Here is a 16,220-nt window from a genome sequence, read left to right as displayed (position 1 = left end):
AATTATATCCATTTTGCACGTAGACAGAAAACTTCAATTTCTAGTGTTGCATTCTTAAAAGGTGCTAATCAAGCCCAAAGTTATGCTAAATGTAATACTTGACTTATATAAAAAATCAATAGTCTAAGTATAGAAACATCTATTCTGCACAAAAAAACACAACTCACAGAGAAAGAATAGTTAGAGGAATACATAGGAAGACAGAAAGGCTGACAAAATATCACCATTAATGTTCCAAAAACAGTGGAACAAATTAAAACAAGCTCACACATAACTGAAGTTACATGTTTAGAGACTATACTAGACACATGCACAGAGAACAGGTGGGCACAGACAGGAATTACTCTGAACTTTAAGCCAGCAGTAGCCTTGATGTCAATGCTTCTGATCAACACCAGATAGAAAACCCTACTTGATATGACTGAAAAGCCAAAATTCTGTCTGCCCAGTGAAGCCAGATTTAATTTTTGTACTGATAGATGGTGAAATATAACATACAAGGACATTTTAGAAGTGCATGAAGTGTTTCATCCCTGTTCCTCTACTTCTGCTTATCAATAACCAACTTTAAATGTGAGGGACAGAGAACAATACTCATCAGCATAACTTGAACAGGCATTCTTTCAACTCAAAGGCGCTCACGTGGCACATGAGCGCCTCACACTGTGGTGTAACAGCTGCACAAGCACTTGTCTGGGATGATCTGAGTAATGTACTTGAGGTTTCCCCATTTATGAGTAATGTTGTGATCCCAAAGCATCTGCTCTATATTGCTTCACACATATGTATGTATTTATGCTTCACACATAAATATGATCCTGTATGCAGATAATTCATCTAGTTATCAATCAATAGTATCAAATGCATACCTTAAACATGTTTCAAAATTAATGCACAGATGTTTAATTACATGAGCAATCAAGCCTTGCCCCCCTCCAAAAGAAAGGAAACCACCGGGCTAATGGAAGCTTTTATTTTTTGACAGATCTTGGCAAACATATCACTAAACAGTTAATTCTGGGTTTTGCTACATCCTGGTTCACACTGCTTTCTCTTTAATGAAAGAATCTCAGCAGCCAGAGAATTACCTACTCCAGTAGGAATGCGGAGCACAAGGAGGGCTGTCAGAGTTCAGCAGAACTGCAACACAAGGCCCAGAACTCCTCTACCAATTATTCTCCAAAAGGCAAAATACAGTTCTTCTCCAGGTAGCACAAGTTTTCTCTAGTCATTTTCTCTACCCTACTTTTCAAGTGCAGTATTTTAGACTTCATGTTCACTTTTTCCATGTCCTCCAAGAACATGAAAGGGATTAAATGTTCTGAATACAGGCCATATGAAAGTAAATGGACAAACAATTTTTAATCTGGAGATGAGCGTGAAAATATTTAATCGGGTGAAAAGAGATGAGAATGAATAGACACATCCCCTTGTTCTTAAATAGGAACGGAACTCCCGTCTAAATCTAGATCTAATCTACTTGTCAGCAAAAGCAGTCAGACATCTTTAAACAGCACTCATGAAGAATATATTTCAAGGATTTCCTTACTGTGCTGTTTCCCATCATCATTTCTAATTAGCCATTGCTAAAGCTGTCAGTACATTATGGCTTCATCCCAAACAGCTCATTACAAGAGATAAATACAAGCAAAGCTGGAGTACTGTAGCTGTTGAATGTCCTCATTTCTTGCAGAGGTACCAGGAAACTAGTAAAAAAACAGACACACCTGTGCTTTCTGCACAGGAGCATACACTTCTCAGCACCATTAAAAAAAATTCACTTTTTTTCCTAGGGGTATCCTCCTCTTGCTGCCTTCTCAACTTCTATAGCAACAAATCAGCCCCTCTTCCTTTTTTTTCTCTTCCTTTCCCCATCAGACTACAGTAGTGTCTCTCTTGTACATCTGCTTCCATTTTCTTCCCTCTTTCTGAATTTTCTTGTTCAAACTGTTGGCCATAACTTTCCTTTACAGGTCCAGAAAACAAAGGACAACTTCTTCAACATGCATGTAGAAAAAGCCTCTGAAAACTAATTGGTATAGCATCACCATTCATTTTCACAAATAACTTTGAGGTTGTGTCTCCATTATAAGAAAAGCATGTGCTCAGGTTCATGGTTGTGCTCACGACTTAAATACACACCTTCAATTTTTACAGTCACATCCTAAAGTAAAGGTAGCCCTATCCTAGAAAATTTGCACAGCTTTCCTCAGTCCTGTGCTCTGTCATCAGAGGTTAAGGGAGATCTGCTTCCACATGTGAAAGTTCAGAGCCTAAGAACATCATCTCGGAATGTTGTGATACCATCAGCCTGATCCAGAAATTCCATCACATCTACAGGAATAAGTTTGCAATTGCAGATTTCTTTGTGGCTTCCAAATCTGATTTGCATGCTGCTTCCAGACACTCAGTAATCATAAACTTTCCATGTCTCTGCAATTCCCCAAAGGATCTCCAACAACTCTTTGAACGGGTATTGCATCATACATGTCAGGTCAACAAAGCTACATACTAAAGAAAGATAAAATAACTTCCTTCTGGGGGCTAGTAAGGAAACACAAGTAATTCCACAATATTCCACACACAAATTCCAAGAAAAAATATCCACAAAAGACTTCTACATGGTACACAACATGAGCCACGCACAGAAGTACCAAACAGATTTGAGCAACCTGAATATGAAGTGCTATTTGGAGTGTTTTACACAAACTGTACAGAGAGCTAAAAGGCAGCTTCTCTGCCTCAGACGCACAGGTGGTATCTAGAGCTAGCAAGGACCTACCGATAAAGATGAACCCTCCTGGTTTTGTTTATGCTGTTTCTTCAATATTTAGGGCCTCCTAGTAGGTGAAAGGATCAAAGTGTGGCTCTATTATGTGCTGAAATATTCTAGAAATACAGAAATCTATGATTTTTCTGCTTATATACGGACAAAGAGAAGGAGTATAACAAAATTATGTCCTTTTCAGATGCCACAGTTTCAGTAATAAATAGTGTTGTTATTTCCAGGGCAACTATTTTGAAGGATGTTTCTCGGGTCTGATTTCATCAGAATCTCTGACTTTTTTTTCCAGATTAACTGCTGCTACAACAGTAGTTAGAAAGTCCTCGTAGTTAAATCACTAGAGACAGGGACTGGACAGAATTTACTCAAGTGAATAAATAGGTCTTCTATTTACTTACCAGTTCCTGCTTAGCAATCAGATCTAAACACTGCCAGCTTATAGAACAGTTGCTGATCCTGGCTAGCACAGTGTATAGATATCTCACTGGAAGATGCACATTAGGTTAGCCTATGACTGTCTTCCAAGATTCACAAGCCATTTTGTTGACTTTTACTGTATTTTAATTTTTCCAACCTGATTACAAATTACAATGCCATATTATATTCAATATTGTGAAATCATGTTTTCCCTTTAAAATATATATTTTTAGAAAAGTTCTTTATACCTTTCTCATTGGTTGGAAAGTTGATTGTTGCAATGTGCTCTCAGGGGAGTGACTGCTGACACTGGCTTCTTCATCTAGCAACTGTGACAGAGAAGCACTACCATTTTTGTCAACAGGAATTACAGACTTCTGGGCATCAGGTTCAGTGGAACTCTCACAGACCTATAAATTACAATTAAGAATTTGTGTTTTCAGAATCCCAAAGAAAATGGTAACCAATTCATATCACTCACAGCATACACAATATGGCAAGACTGGAAAAACTCTAAAACACCAAAGATGTTGAAAGTAACCTTAAGCAGAGTGATAAATGAATAGAGAAAGATTTCTCTCAAACATTAATGAATTTTAAAAATAAAAATAATCAATAAAGTTGCTGTATTGTACAGCTATTCCAAAAGCCTGCAGTTTGCCCCTACAGGTAAGCCACTCTGAGAGCTATTCAAGGTGGGAACTCCACAGAATTTACACACCAGGAAGTCCCAGCCACCTTCCTGTGGTAGTCCCCACTGCTCTGAATGAGTTTCAAAGCCACATTATCGCGCATCTTATCTGCCTTGCAGCTTGGATGCTCACCACCTTTTGCAAAAGCAGGATTCTTACCAACAGAGGGAAAGAGGAGAAATTAGCCCTGCTGACAAAACTCTAACAGAACAGCATGCATGAAAACTGATGACAATCTTAAAAGACATGATGCAGTAGCAAAAGCAGTTACTAGTAGAAGGGAAATAACTCTCAGACTGAAAAAAGTTGTTCTTTACTCTCTCTTCACTAATCATTCAGAATCGAAAGGGAATCTTTTTCAAGGACTCAAGGCTTAAAGTGTCCTATAAAAAAGCGTTGAAATGGAAACTATTGCAGTCCTCCAATTACCTGTTCCCAAAAGAGGAATGATGATGCTTTTATCCTCCCACCTGCTACTCACCTTGTCTATTTAGAGATTCAGATCTTTGGGGTCCAGGTTGTTTATGCAGCACTTTACAGAAAATTTTGCCTCAATCTGCATGAGGCATGAAGCCTCTGCTGAATACAAACATAGACAACAGAAAGTTCAACCAACCATATAAATCTCAAAGGTGTCTCCCATTTTTGAGCTTACATTGACTAAACACAGTAGCAAAGAACTTTTAGAGAACTTACTTGTGCTTCATCTTGGATTTGCTGCTGAACTGTTGCTGGCTGCCTCACTATGTAGTTGATTTGACCAACTATGGTCTGTTGCACGTGTTGAGGTGGCTTGGCTTGGTTCAGCTGCAAGCTGGACTGTCCTTGGGCCTGCAGAAGAAGCTCCAGATCCTTTTTCATCTCCTCCAGTTCAAATTGGTGGTGCATTATGTCCAGGCTCTGCTGGATGACTTGTTTGTGGGTGTTCTCATTCTGACCTGATGGTGGTGATGCTGGTGGCAGCTGCTGCTGCTGGAAGTGGTTAGATTTTATCTTCTGGAGATGACCAAGTTGCACTTGCACAGTTGATGTCTGCAAAGAAGCCTGTGTGTGGAATGGCTGTGGATGGCTTGTGTGAACTTGCTGAGTCTCATGCGATACAACAGCATAACCCAGGGGCGCTGTTTGCTGCAGCTGCTGGGACGGTAAGTGCTTTCCTATCCTCCTGGATACATTCTCTGGCTCTGACCGCGACTGCTGTTCCAGCCCAGACTGTGTTAGTTTCATAGGCTGCCCCCCCCCTCTTTGTTCTTTGTCATGTTGCTGCATGCTGTACTGCAGAGGAAAGTCCTGATGATGCAGTTCAGGAGGTTGTCGAAAATTTTGATGGCGGTTTATGTCTTGGTAAGAAGGCTGAGCTTTGTTTGGGTGAGTTACACTGAGGCGGTGCGAGCAACATACAGACATAGGACACTGAACTGCAGGTGGAAACTGATGGGTCTGGCTATTCACAGGCTCCAGCTGTGATGCTGGTGAATGGTGCCCATGATACAAGGAGGTCTGTAATCCTTGCACATTTCCAGAGAGTAGCACATCTGAGTGAGAAATGTGTCCACCTTCCATAGCAAAACCTCCTGAAAAAAACAGCATTTACCCCCTCCTGTGATCTTGACAAATTTACATAATAAAAACTGTGAGCAATGGCCATTTCCTTGTCTTCATTTCAAGTATAAAATATATTAAAATATCCTATCCAAACAGTCCTTCAACATACCTTCAAGACACATTTTTCAAGATTTTTCAGTGATTTAAATTCACACCAAACTCCCACTGATGTCAGTGGAACTCGTGGCTGAATTATCAGTAAATGCTTTGAAAAATTGACCTCAACTTATTTTATTGTAACTGATGGATATGGCTTCTACTTTCATTTTTCACTAAAGTATGAGTATATCTTCTCACCCATAAGCACAGGTAAAAAAGACTGTTCCAGCATGAAAGTGACAAAAATAAAAGAGATTGATGTCATGCAGGTGAGAATCATAAAAGCTAGAAATAGAACTGACCTATGAACTGATCTTGCCCATGCTTTTAGTCAAGAGATTATTCCTTGTAATACTTTTGATAGTGTTTTACCCCATCTAGTTTTAAATATCTCAAAATGGGAAGAGAACCAATCTTTTAGACCATTGATTGGCCCACCAAACTGAATTTACTGTAAAAACCCACTGCAGTTGGGAAATCTATAGCTGGTGGGAAACAGTCACAGTATGCACATTCATTATATAAGTAACACTGTAATTATTATACAGTCAATGTCTTAAAGCCATCTTTGTGAGTTAATTGTATCTCAAGCACTGCTCAGGTCCCTTGGCCACTAAAATACTAAAGGATCTGAGGAGCATGGGCATGACTGAGCCCAGCTGCCCCTGGGTAAGGCCCAGGAAATAGCACAAAGCCCACTGCAGACACTCCATTTCACGCAGGGAACACCTTACAGGACTGTCAGAGTCACAGTGTGGTACAGAGCTACTGCTTGCTGGGACAGAACTGAATTTCAAATACATTGGGAAAAATCAAGGCTGTTTGATAGCCAGTGACACTACATGTTAAGTAATTTCAGTTAAAAGTTATTTGTTTAGCTTTGCACAGTTCTTCCACTGAACTAGTAGTTGTGTTCTTACATAGTGACATTTTAAGACCATCAAAGATGGTATTTAATTTCTAGGTAATGTATATGAGGTATTATTTACATATAACATTGTATTTTAATAGGTGAATTGATATAACTGGAGGGAAAAACAGGAAAGTGCAGCCACACTAGCTTTTCTTCAGAACATGACAAGAGTACAAAAGAGTACAAAACTGGAAGTTAGAACAAAAGAGCACTTTAGGGAAAGTACTGTATCATCTCTGTCTGTCTTGTCCAGCTTTGGGCACTTGCCTAATAAAAAACAATATATTTTTCTTACCCAAGTTGGACAGTTGTTTAGTCCAGTAGGAGGGATCCCAAGTAAATCTGATCTTCAGAGGAGGGCCTATGTCTGTGTTACAGTTTGTCTCTAACAAGCGCTGGATCTGAAATACAATCTGCAAATCAAAGGACAATGATTTTATTCAAAATTAGAAGATCATGAAAAATATTTTACTTGAGAAATATAAAACCCTTAAAACAGTTCTCACATTTACTGCACAATTTCAATTTATTGAAAAAGTAAGTATTGCTCTTACCAGTTCTTTACTGAAGAGAAATGGGATGCTGTTTTTACTGTACACTGCCCAGCTGATGAAGTTCTGCACATGTTCTACTTGTCTGCTTAAAACCACAACACCTTGTAGCTGTTGCTCCAATTTCTGCTTCTTTTCACTGGTGATTTTCTGTTAATAATGTGAATCAGTAGAAGACATTTGTCATTCTTCAGGCACACATAATGCATACAATCATTGGCACTACACTATGCATTCTTTGCAGGGACACTGTTATTTAGAATCTTTTCAAACCTATTCAGATATGTCTGAATTCAGGAAGAACAATGACTTCTCCAGGAGCAAACAACAACATCATTCTGGCCTTGGTTTAACAGAATAATGTAACCCAAAAAAGCTGTAGAAGTTGGATCAAATTTGTACCTGGACTGCTTTCTTCTCTCATACAATAAACGACAGAAGAGACACAAGAAAGAATATAAAAAGGGGAAGCACGCAGCATTTCCTCTGATCCAGTTTCCAGCAGTTCACGATTTAGGGACCACAAAGACAGAGGCTACATTATCACTCTCAGTGTATTTTTCTACGAATTTGTCTAATTACTTTTAAACCTATGCACAGTATCTTGCAGCAAGGACTTCCACAGTTATTTACCATTTATGTGAAGCACTATCTGCCCTTGTTTGATTTGAACCTGGCACCTCCTGATTTCATTTGATGCCCCTATATGCACTTCATCATATACTTCAAGTATATGCACAGTTCAATTGTGGTTACAGATAACTCTGACAAACACTGAAACGTTGTCAAAACATATGAACACTGAATTTACCTTATGTTTAATAATACTGAAATGAGAGCATACATTTCTCTTTTTTTTGTAAAGCTGCTTAGCTGAGTAGCCATATTTGAGTCAAATATGTAAGTTCAAAGGTAGGTAACAAGTAGTGAGTGCCTTGTCTTTCCAATGCCTGCTAAAATTACCCAATAACTGAGAACTGGAAATTCTGATCAGAGCAAATAGTAGGTTTTGTGCTCAGCACATTTCAGACTAAAATCACTTATACTTCAACTGGACATCCAAAAACTGAAGAGTCAAACCTGCAGGCTCTGTTACAGAAAGTAGACCAGAGGACCATTTTCAAAACAGGGTATTAAATGTGCTGCTAGTGGTCTTCTACAAATTAAACTTTAAAACCAGAAGCTGTTTGTTTCCTAATTACTCAAAAGGTGCACACATATCCCCTGTAACTGCATTAGATGATGTGGTTAACATGTTAAGCATTTTGCCACTTCATCCTGAATCTTTGTCAACCATTGATTCCACATAAAATTCTGCAGAAAAAAAAAAAAAAAGAAAATATTTGAAAACATAAGCAAAGGGACAATAACTCTCACAGTCTATATTTTTACCATTGGCACTGGAATTAAATTTAATTTAGTTTAATTTCCCAAGGTATCAAAGAAAATAGCCTTACTTACTTCAAGTTGTTCAAGAAGAATGCTTGTTCGTTTATTGATTTCATTCATCAAAACCATCTTGGCCATTTTTATTTGATTTTCTACCTTTTTGTATAATTGTTTTACTTCAAGCAACCTATGGGTAAGAGATACACATTCCTGGATGAGCTAACTGGTATGTCATTTATTCAGAGCTTAGTAGTTATTTGTTACAAAAACTGATCTAACTATTGACAGAGAACTCCAGTGAAAGTTGTACCATTTCCTGTAAGTTCTCCCAAACTTCTCTTCAAACACAGAATCATAGAATCATGGAATGTTTTGGGTTGGAAAGGCCTTTAAAGGTCATCTAGTCCAACTCCCCTGCAATAAGCAGGGACATCTTCAATCAGATCATGCTGCTCAGCACCCCCTCCAACCTGACCTTGAATGTTTCCAGGATTAGGGCAGCTACAGCCTCTCTGGGCAACCTGTGCCAGTGTTTCACTACCCTCATCGTAAAACATTTCTTCTTTCTGTCTAGTCTGAATCTACCCTCTTTCAGTTTAAAACCATTACCCTTTGTCCTGTCGCTATAGGCCCTACTAAAAAGTCTGTCCCCAACTTTCTTAGAAGCCCTGTTGAAGTACTGAAAGGCCACAGTGAGGTCTCCCCAGAGCCTTCTCTCCTCCAGGCTGAATAACCCCAACTCTCTCAGCCCGTCTCATAGGAGAGGCATTCCACCACTCATTTTTGTGGCCCTCCTCTGGACCGACTCTAGCAGGTCCATGTTTTTGCTGTGCTGAGCACTCCGGAGCTGGATGCAATACTCCAGGTGGGATCTCACCAGAGTGGAGCAGAGGGGCAGAATCACCTCCCTCAACCTGCTGGCCACACTGTTTGATGCAGCCCAGGATACGGTCGGCTTGCTGGGCTGCAAGCACGTGTTGCAAGCTCGTGTTCAGGTTTTCATCCACCAGTACCCCCAAGCCCTTCTTGTCAGGGCTGCTCTCAACCCCTTCACCCCCCAGCCTGTGTTGCTGTGTGGGGTTGTCCCAACCCAGCTGCAGGACCTTGCACTTGGTCCCGTTGAACCTCATGAGGTTCACATGGGCCCACTTCTCCAGCTTGTCCAGGTCCCTCTGAATGGCGTCCCATCCCTCAAGCACTATCAACTGTACCACTCAGCTTGGAGTCATCTGAAAATCTGCTGAGGGTGCACTCAATCCCACTGTCTACATCAGTGATAAACATACTAGACAGTACTGGTCCCAGTACGGACTCTTGAGAGACATCACTTGTCACCAGTCTCCATCTGGACATCGAGTCACTGGCCGCTACCCTCTGGATGTGACAGGCTAATGCTGATTGACTCTCTCAAACATCATGACAAGAACAGTCTTAAGTTCTTTGTCCATAAACACCACAGAAGCCAAATAAAAAAAATAATTCACTTTATACTAGAGTATAAATAGTATAAACAGATTTGTACTCTTTCAAGGTGTTTGAAATTTTTTTTTAAATGCAGAAGAGAGATCCAACAGCTAAGAAATATATAATCAGTAGCTGAAATCCAGTTCATATAATGAAATATTTTCATTTTAATACTAGTCTCGAATGGAATTGCAGCTTGCTTTGAGGTTCCTTGAAGAAACAATATATTTTAAAATAGCTTTTATTTTCAATCTTTTCAAATTATAGTTTAGAAACAGATTGTACAAAGAATTCTTAAAGTCAGCTGTCACATGTCTTATAAGGACTATGGAAACCTGGATTACAATGCCATGACTGGTCAGTACCACTTAAACATGAACTTGATATTTCTAACCTTCCTAGGATTTCCTACCCTCCAAGAAAAAAAACATAACATCTGCATTTACTTCTGTTAACCTACATCTAGAGAAAATAACATTTTTACTGATCACCCGCCTTTGTGACAAAAAAATGCATAGCCATTACCTGTCTTCAATCTGTTTAGCTGAAACCTGAATCCCATTTTTTTTCTCTTCCACTTTAGTTACGACATTTTCCAGGATAACTCTCTGATTTCGCAAAGCTTCATCAAGATGTCTGAACCTGTGAAAGAAGGGGAAATTCTCACACCACGTTTTTTTCTGTTGATAAGTAATCAATTTATCGGTTGATAAATGTAGGGGATGAGCTACCTTAAGCCTGTCTGGACATGGTCCCTGCTTCTTTCCTACTACAAATGTTCTCTGTGACAGCTGAACATCATTGTTGTTCATATAGGCAGGCCGATCTCACAAAAAAGTGTCACTGCGTATAGACAGCTCCTTACATTACTCACACACTTCCACAAGCAAGCAGCACGCTTAAGTTGGTAACTCTGGTCGTGTACAGTCACCACGTCTCCGATAAACAGAAGTATTTGAATCATGTTAAGTATTGAGTTCTCATGTTGAGTTCATCTTGTGCCTTTGAGCATACTCATGCCTACATAGTATCTGGGCAGACAATACAATTAGGAGAGTACACCCTGCTGAGAGCCATGACTGATTCTGTGAGGGTGGTAACTCATGTGTTACACTGCTTGGGCCTAAGACAGCTGAACTAAGTTTGCTATGGCTTTTAAGTTTCGACTAGCCTGCAAGTTCAGCTAACAGAAGTGCAGGTGAACAGTCTTAAATTCTAAATTACCTACAGTTTTAGATGGGATTATGATTAAGCAATCCATGTGTGGTACCTGTGTTCCTTATGCTCTGTCAGAAGGCAGCTGCAGCACGTGAGGGTATCACAGGTCTCACAGAACAGCTTGAGCGGCTCTTGACTGTGCAATGGACAAAATAAGGAAAACTCACTTGCTTCGTCTTCAGTTGCTGAGGAATATAAAGCAATGGTGTCATTGACAAGGATTACTACTATAGTTCAGAAAAAGAGTTGCCAAACTCTCACAATTTTATTGAAAGTCTTGATGTCTCTTCTAAAAGAACCATCCGATTACATGAAGCAGGGCTTGTTTATAGTTTTATCCTGGCCTTACACATCTCATTATCTCTTCAGATGCATAACCAGCAGCAATAGCCTGGCACTCACAAGAGAACAGGAATTTTTGCTAGTATGTCTAGAAATTGTTCAGCTAACATGAATACAATGGAGCAACAATACAACATATCAACATTAGTGGGGAATTTGAGGGCAGGGAGGAATCAAAGTGATGAAGTGTATGCTATTTATCTGGTTTTATGCTTAAAAAAAAAGGTCTGTTTTTCAATGTAGGAGTTCAGTAAGAATTTTTAGCTGAACTGTGACAGAGACCACTCCCATAACTTCCCATTCTAGTTCTCAAGAAGCATGTTCAAAATGATGAAATGTAACTAGCATCACCCCCTGCCAAGCTGCCAGATGTTACAGAATGCTATGGAGCTGAAAATAAAGCTGTTTCCAACAAGAATAGAGCCATTTCCAACACCAAGAAGCCATTACAGGGAACCCCCTGCCAGCAGCATTCATTCCGAGGGCCTTTATTTCTGACCCACAAAGGATGAGTCAGTAGGAAAAAAAGAAATCTGGCTACTTTAAATTTGTTTTCTTCTTATAAAATATGCCATTTTTCTGACCCAGCCTAGTCCTGTTCCCCTCTACACCCTTACCTTCTAAATACAAATTTGAATGAAGGGTAAAGCTCTCGAAAATCACATGAATTTGGCAGAGTGGTCCGCAGCGTGACCTCAGGAGTCACCAGGCTAAGGGTGCCAGCCAGCTCAGCCATCCAGCTGCATAGGCTGGGTCTCACCCAGTGAACAGTCAACGACCCAGGAAAGAAGCAAGGGGATGCACAAGGTAAGTGGATGGGGAACTGTGCCAAGAGAGCTGGAGGTTCTGCGTGGAACGGGGTGATCAAATGTGTTACACAGAGCACAGGTATCATGAAGGAAGAAGCAGAAAGAAAGGCTTCCCAGGGAAGCCAGGCTCCTGCCACTCAAGGAAAAAACTATCAAAATGAATAGGAATATGCAGGATTCAATGCATTTGGAGTGTGTGTGGGTCTACTTCATTTCAGACCCAGGGAATCTTACAGTCTTGAGATGACAAAAGGAATTTTGTCCCTTGTAAAGCAAATGGCAAAAGACAGAACAGTTCAAAGGTGCAAGATCAATGGGGTAGAGAGGGTCTTAATGGTTACAAGGGCCTACAAAGAAGGTGGCTGTTTTTCAGAAGCACCACATACAAGCTGAAGGCAGCTACCAAATCTGAAAGCAGAGGATACTTTATTTCCAGAAAAGGAAAAAAAAAACCCCAAAACCGGCCCAAGTTCTAGTATATCCTAGTATTTGCTTCCTTTGAAATATCTTGAGGGGATAGCAATGTCCTAATTAATTAATTTAACAATAATAATAATATTAATGATAATAACGAAGATATTATTATTATTAATGATAATAATAATAATAAAGCACAGACTACACTTCCAATAATTTTTTAGATTAACTACCCTATATATACACTACCAACCTCCTTTTTTTTTTTTTTTTTTTTTTTTGTCGCACAAGATTTAGGACTAAAAAGAGAAAGATTTTAGTTTATGTGTTTGCATCTTTCTATTTATACAGCACACACAAAACCACAACTAAACCACAGGTATATTTTCTTACCATTATTTGTCAACAATATGAGCTGGTAACCTTACTTAAAGTGATACTGAATTATAAACAGTTGGAGCCTCAAAACCACAATCCTTATCTTGCCATCAACTCAGGAAGACAAACATATTGTCCATCCAATCAGGGCATTTGAGGGGGGCCTGGGGGAACTTCAGTTTATATTATTCTCTAGAAAAGACCCAGAAAACATTTAAATGTCATCTGTGCTTTTTTATTATTACTATACTTACAGATATTTTTTCTTATTTACACTGTATTTGGCAATGGTATATCATGTCTCAAGAGCCTCAAACTCCAATATGAACACCCAGGACTTCAAAAATCTCCATCTATGCCAAGCCTAAAGTATACAAGCAAAACCCTAAAGCCAAATAAAAAATCGTAATATAAAAAGCATAATCTGTGGGCTACACCTATGTTTATTCTTTGTTCTGTCCTTCATCTTCCTTATGAAGAACAATAGTGCAGTGCAAACTCTCCAGCACAAACAATGTCATATGTGAGCAAGATGTAAACATAAATTATTGTACAAAATTGCAAAACTCTTACTTTAAGTCACAAATTGCTTACATTAAACTTACATAAATTTAGGTTAACATACTCCTCAGCAGATTTCTAGCATATAAGAAAAGAAAATAATGAACAGTAATAGGAGATGATAATTTTTTCTGTGGATCATCATTGTATAGGGATGAGACATTTGCCAGCGGACTTATTTGTGCTTGCTGATGGCAGTATAGAGGTCACACTCAGGAGCCATGTTTTTCACTCCAGGCTTAGAAAAGGAACATCCTATAGCGATCATAGCCTTTTGCTATCTGTGACTCCCTCCCACACCCTGTCCATAAGCACAGGAATTGCTTTATAGTAGTATCCTGGAGGAAATGACCCAAAAGAGGACAGAAATACTGAAAGGGCAAGGCCTGTTGCTGCTGTAGCCTACCAAATCCTAGCCCACCACTCCTCAGACTGAAAAGGCATGTCTCTGTGAAACACAAATATCCGAAATTTTTCAAATACTGCGGAATACCAATTGTAGCAATAGCCCTAAAGTTATAGAAAAATCACGTAATCTCGCATTGACACATGCATGTCCTTCTGAGTCACACACACAGAGCATGGTGCCTGTGGCACAGAGCCTGCAACTGCTCCTTTTTCAACTGAATAACTGATATGAGAAGAAACAAAATTTCAAAGTGCATCTTCAGTACCTGTGCAGCCCTTCAGGGATGCAGACAGGAAGCGGTCTCCAGATTCCTTGCCATGCCTGTGTTCCTCTGTACATGAGCTGCACAACCACTTATTGCAGCTTGTACAGAGACTGTGAGCAGATCTCTTTTCTTTACACGTGGAGCAGCTCTAAGAACAAAAAGTGAAATTACAAAAAAGGATAACAAATCAGCCGTACAAACTGTTATCTTTAATAGACTATGATTCAGATTGGTAAGGTTAATATTTTTCTTCCTCAGACTAATGCAATTCAAGTGATTTTAAGAGTCTGGTTATTGTTGTAAAAGGGAACAATAAAATTAAAATCTGAAACTCTTCAATCAAATTGGTTGTCTTTTTGTGCTCTAGCACTATCAAGCATAATTATGACATGATGCAAGAACTATTCAGCAAAATTCTGATGTCCATGTTACATATGAAGTCAGAAGAAATTATCATAATTTCTTGTTATTTTGTGAAATGAAAAAGCCATGAAACTATAAAATAAGGCTTGTCTGAATTCAGTTAAGCAGTGTTAGGTTAAAAGTTACTTCTGAAAATGAGTAGTGTGCTTTGTAATCCCTTTCTGTTAGTGTTGCACTACTTACTGATGGCTTTAATACATCAAATGACTGTACGCCTTACTTTTATATGCTTATATATGTATAGATATTTAGATAGGTAGATACAGATATTTTCCACCTCAGAAAAGATAGTCTAGGTTGTCAAGTAAATACGTGAAATGTTACAGTCAAACATAACCCATCAAAAAGTTTTTTAATCTAACTACCAATTCCTTTCTAATCACATTATACAGAAGCATTTCACCATATAATATCAGTGTCTTTCATTAATTTCTCTTACTAATTATTAACAAACTAAAAAATCTATAGACTAGAATCCACTTCTGCTTTCACGTATATAAACACAAACTGGAGCTACTTCAGCAGAGGTACTCTAAGTCTACATTGCATTATTCAAAATTAGAGCTTACTCTGTTTGCTTTAGCATTGTATGAACCACTCTGATACAGTGTAACTGTCAGAAAAATACATAAAACATGCCAAAGGTAAGGCAATTTAGAAAACAATGTGGGGACAACATACTATTAATGAAAAACTTAGTTCCAGTTCTCTAAAGAGCTAACCAGAAATGAGCTCAATTTTATCTTGGTATCACATGTGGTAAGCTGGAAACGTAAGACATGGAAACATGAGAACAACTGGAAACCTTAATTAACTATCATCTTGATTGATTCAACAATTTAGGAAATGCCCTTTGTTACATAGGCCATGCTGTCTGGAAGCGTCACTAAAGGGGAAATTAATAAAGCAGCACGTAAATGAAATGGGTAATTTGATCTTTGGTATCCAGAGTGAACTCAAGAGTTATTTCAAGATAGCTATAATGATAATTCTTCTAAAAAGGATTTGCACTGGGCATAAAGTACCTTGTTTGAAAACTCCTAATATTAATGTCTTTGACTTCCCATAGCCACAAATAGGTACTAATGGACAGAATGAACAGAGTGATGTCATTTTACCATCATCAAAGCATAAAAGCTTTGCCCCCAGTTTATCAAACTCAAACATTTCCTACAAGGTTACAATGTATCTACTGTACTTATGCATAGTTCCTGAATACTGCTACTACTCAGGGGGCTACTCAAGCAATTAAAAATAGATGGCAAAATTACTTCCTATGGTGTCCTTTCTGTTGGGCATCAGCTTATCTTCAATTCAGTTCAGTGACAACTGCATGCCAACTATTCTGATGGGAAACAGGGAGAGAAGGATACAGCAGTATGCACTCAGCACATACGCCCTGATGCAAGCCCCATGAACTGAACAGAAGAGTTTCTCTTTGCAGTGTCTCAGGGAATAGAAAGCCTGAAGGAAGAACAGTCAC

The 16,220-nt window shown here is 39.0% G+C and overlaps 1 protein-coding gene across 7 annotated transcripts in view; it reads right to left on the bottom strand.

The window, feature by feature from the left end:
• The window catches only part of TRIM66 (tripartite motif containing 66), a 51,771-nt gene that overhangs the window by 21,020 nt on the left and 14,531 nt on the right, over positions 1 to 16,220 (bottom strand). For 5 of the 7 annotated variants that reach the window (XM_027810359.2, XM_055723093.1, XM_055723092.1 and 2 more), the window contains 8 exons: positions 14,315 to 14,462; positions 11,186 to 11,318; positions 10,441 to 10,557; positions 8,524 to 8,638; positions 7,066 to 7,212; positions 6,807 to 6,924; positions 4,591 to 5,468; positions 3,451 to 3,612 (listed from right to left, as the gene is read on the bottom strand). In XM_027810359.2, the coding sequence (XP_027666160.2) occupies positions 3,451 to 3,612; positions 4,591 to 5,468; positions 6,807 to 6,924; positions 7,066 to 7,212; positions 8,524 to 8,638; positions 10,441 to 10,557; positions 11,186 to 11,318; positions 14,315 to 14,462 (1,818 nt within the window). The remainder of the gene's footprint in view (positions 1 to 3,450; positions 3,613 to 4,590; positions 5,469 to 6,806; positions 6,925 to 7,065; positions 7,213 to 8,523; positions 8,639 to 10,440; positions 10,558 to 11,185; positions 11,319 to 14,314; positions 14,463 to 16,220) is intronic. The other 2 variants (XM_055723094.1, XM_055723095.1) reach the window with 2 other exon arrangements.

Source organism: Falco cherrug, chromosome 10 (genome assembly GCF_023634085.1).
Source record: "Falco cherrug isolate bFalChe1 chromosome 10, bFalChe1.pri, whole genome shotgun sequence".
NCBI classification, from domain to species: domain Eukaryota; kingdom Metazoa; phylum Chordata; class Aves; order Falconiformes; family Falconidae; genus Falco; species Falco cherrug.
This window is presented reverse-complemented; position numbering and strand designations above follow the sequence as displayed.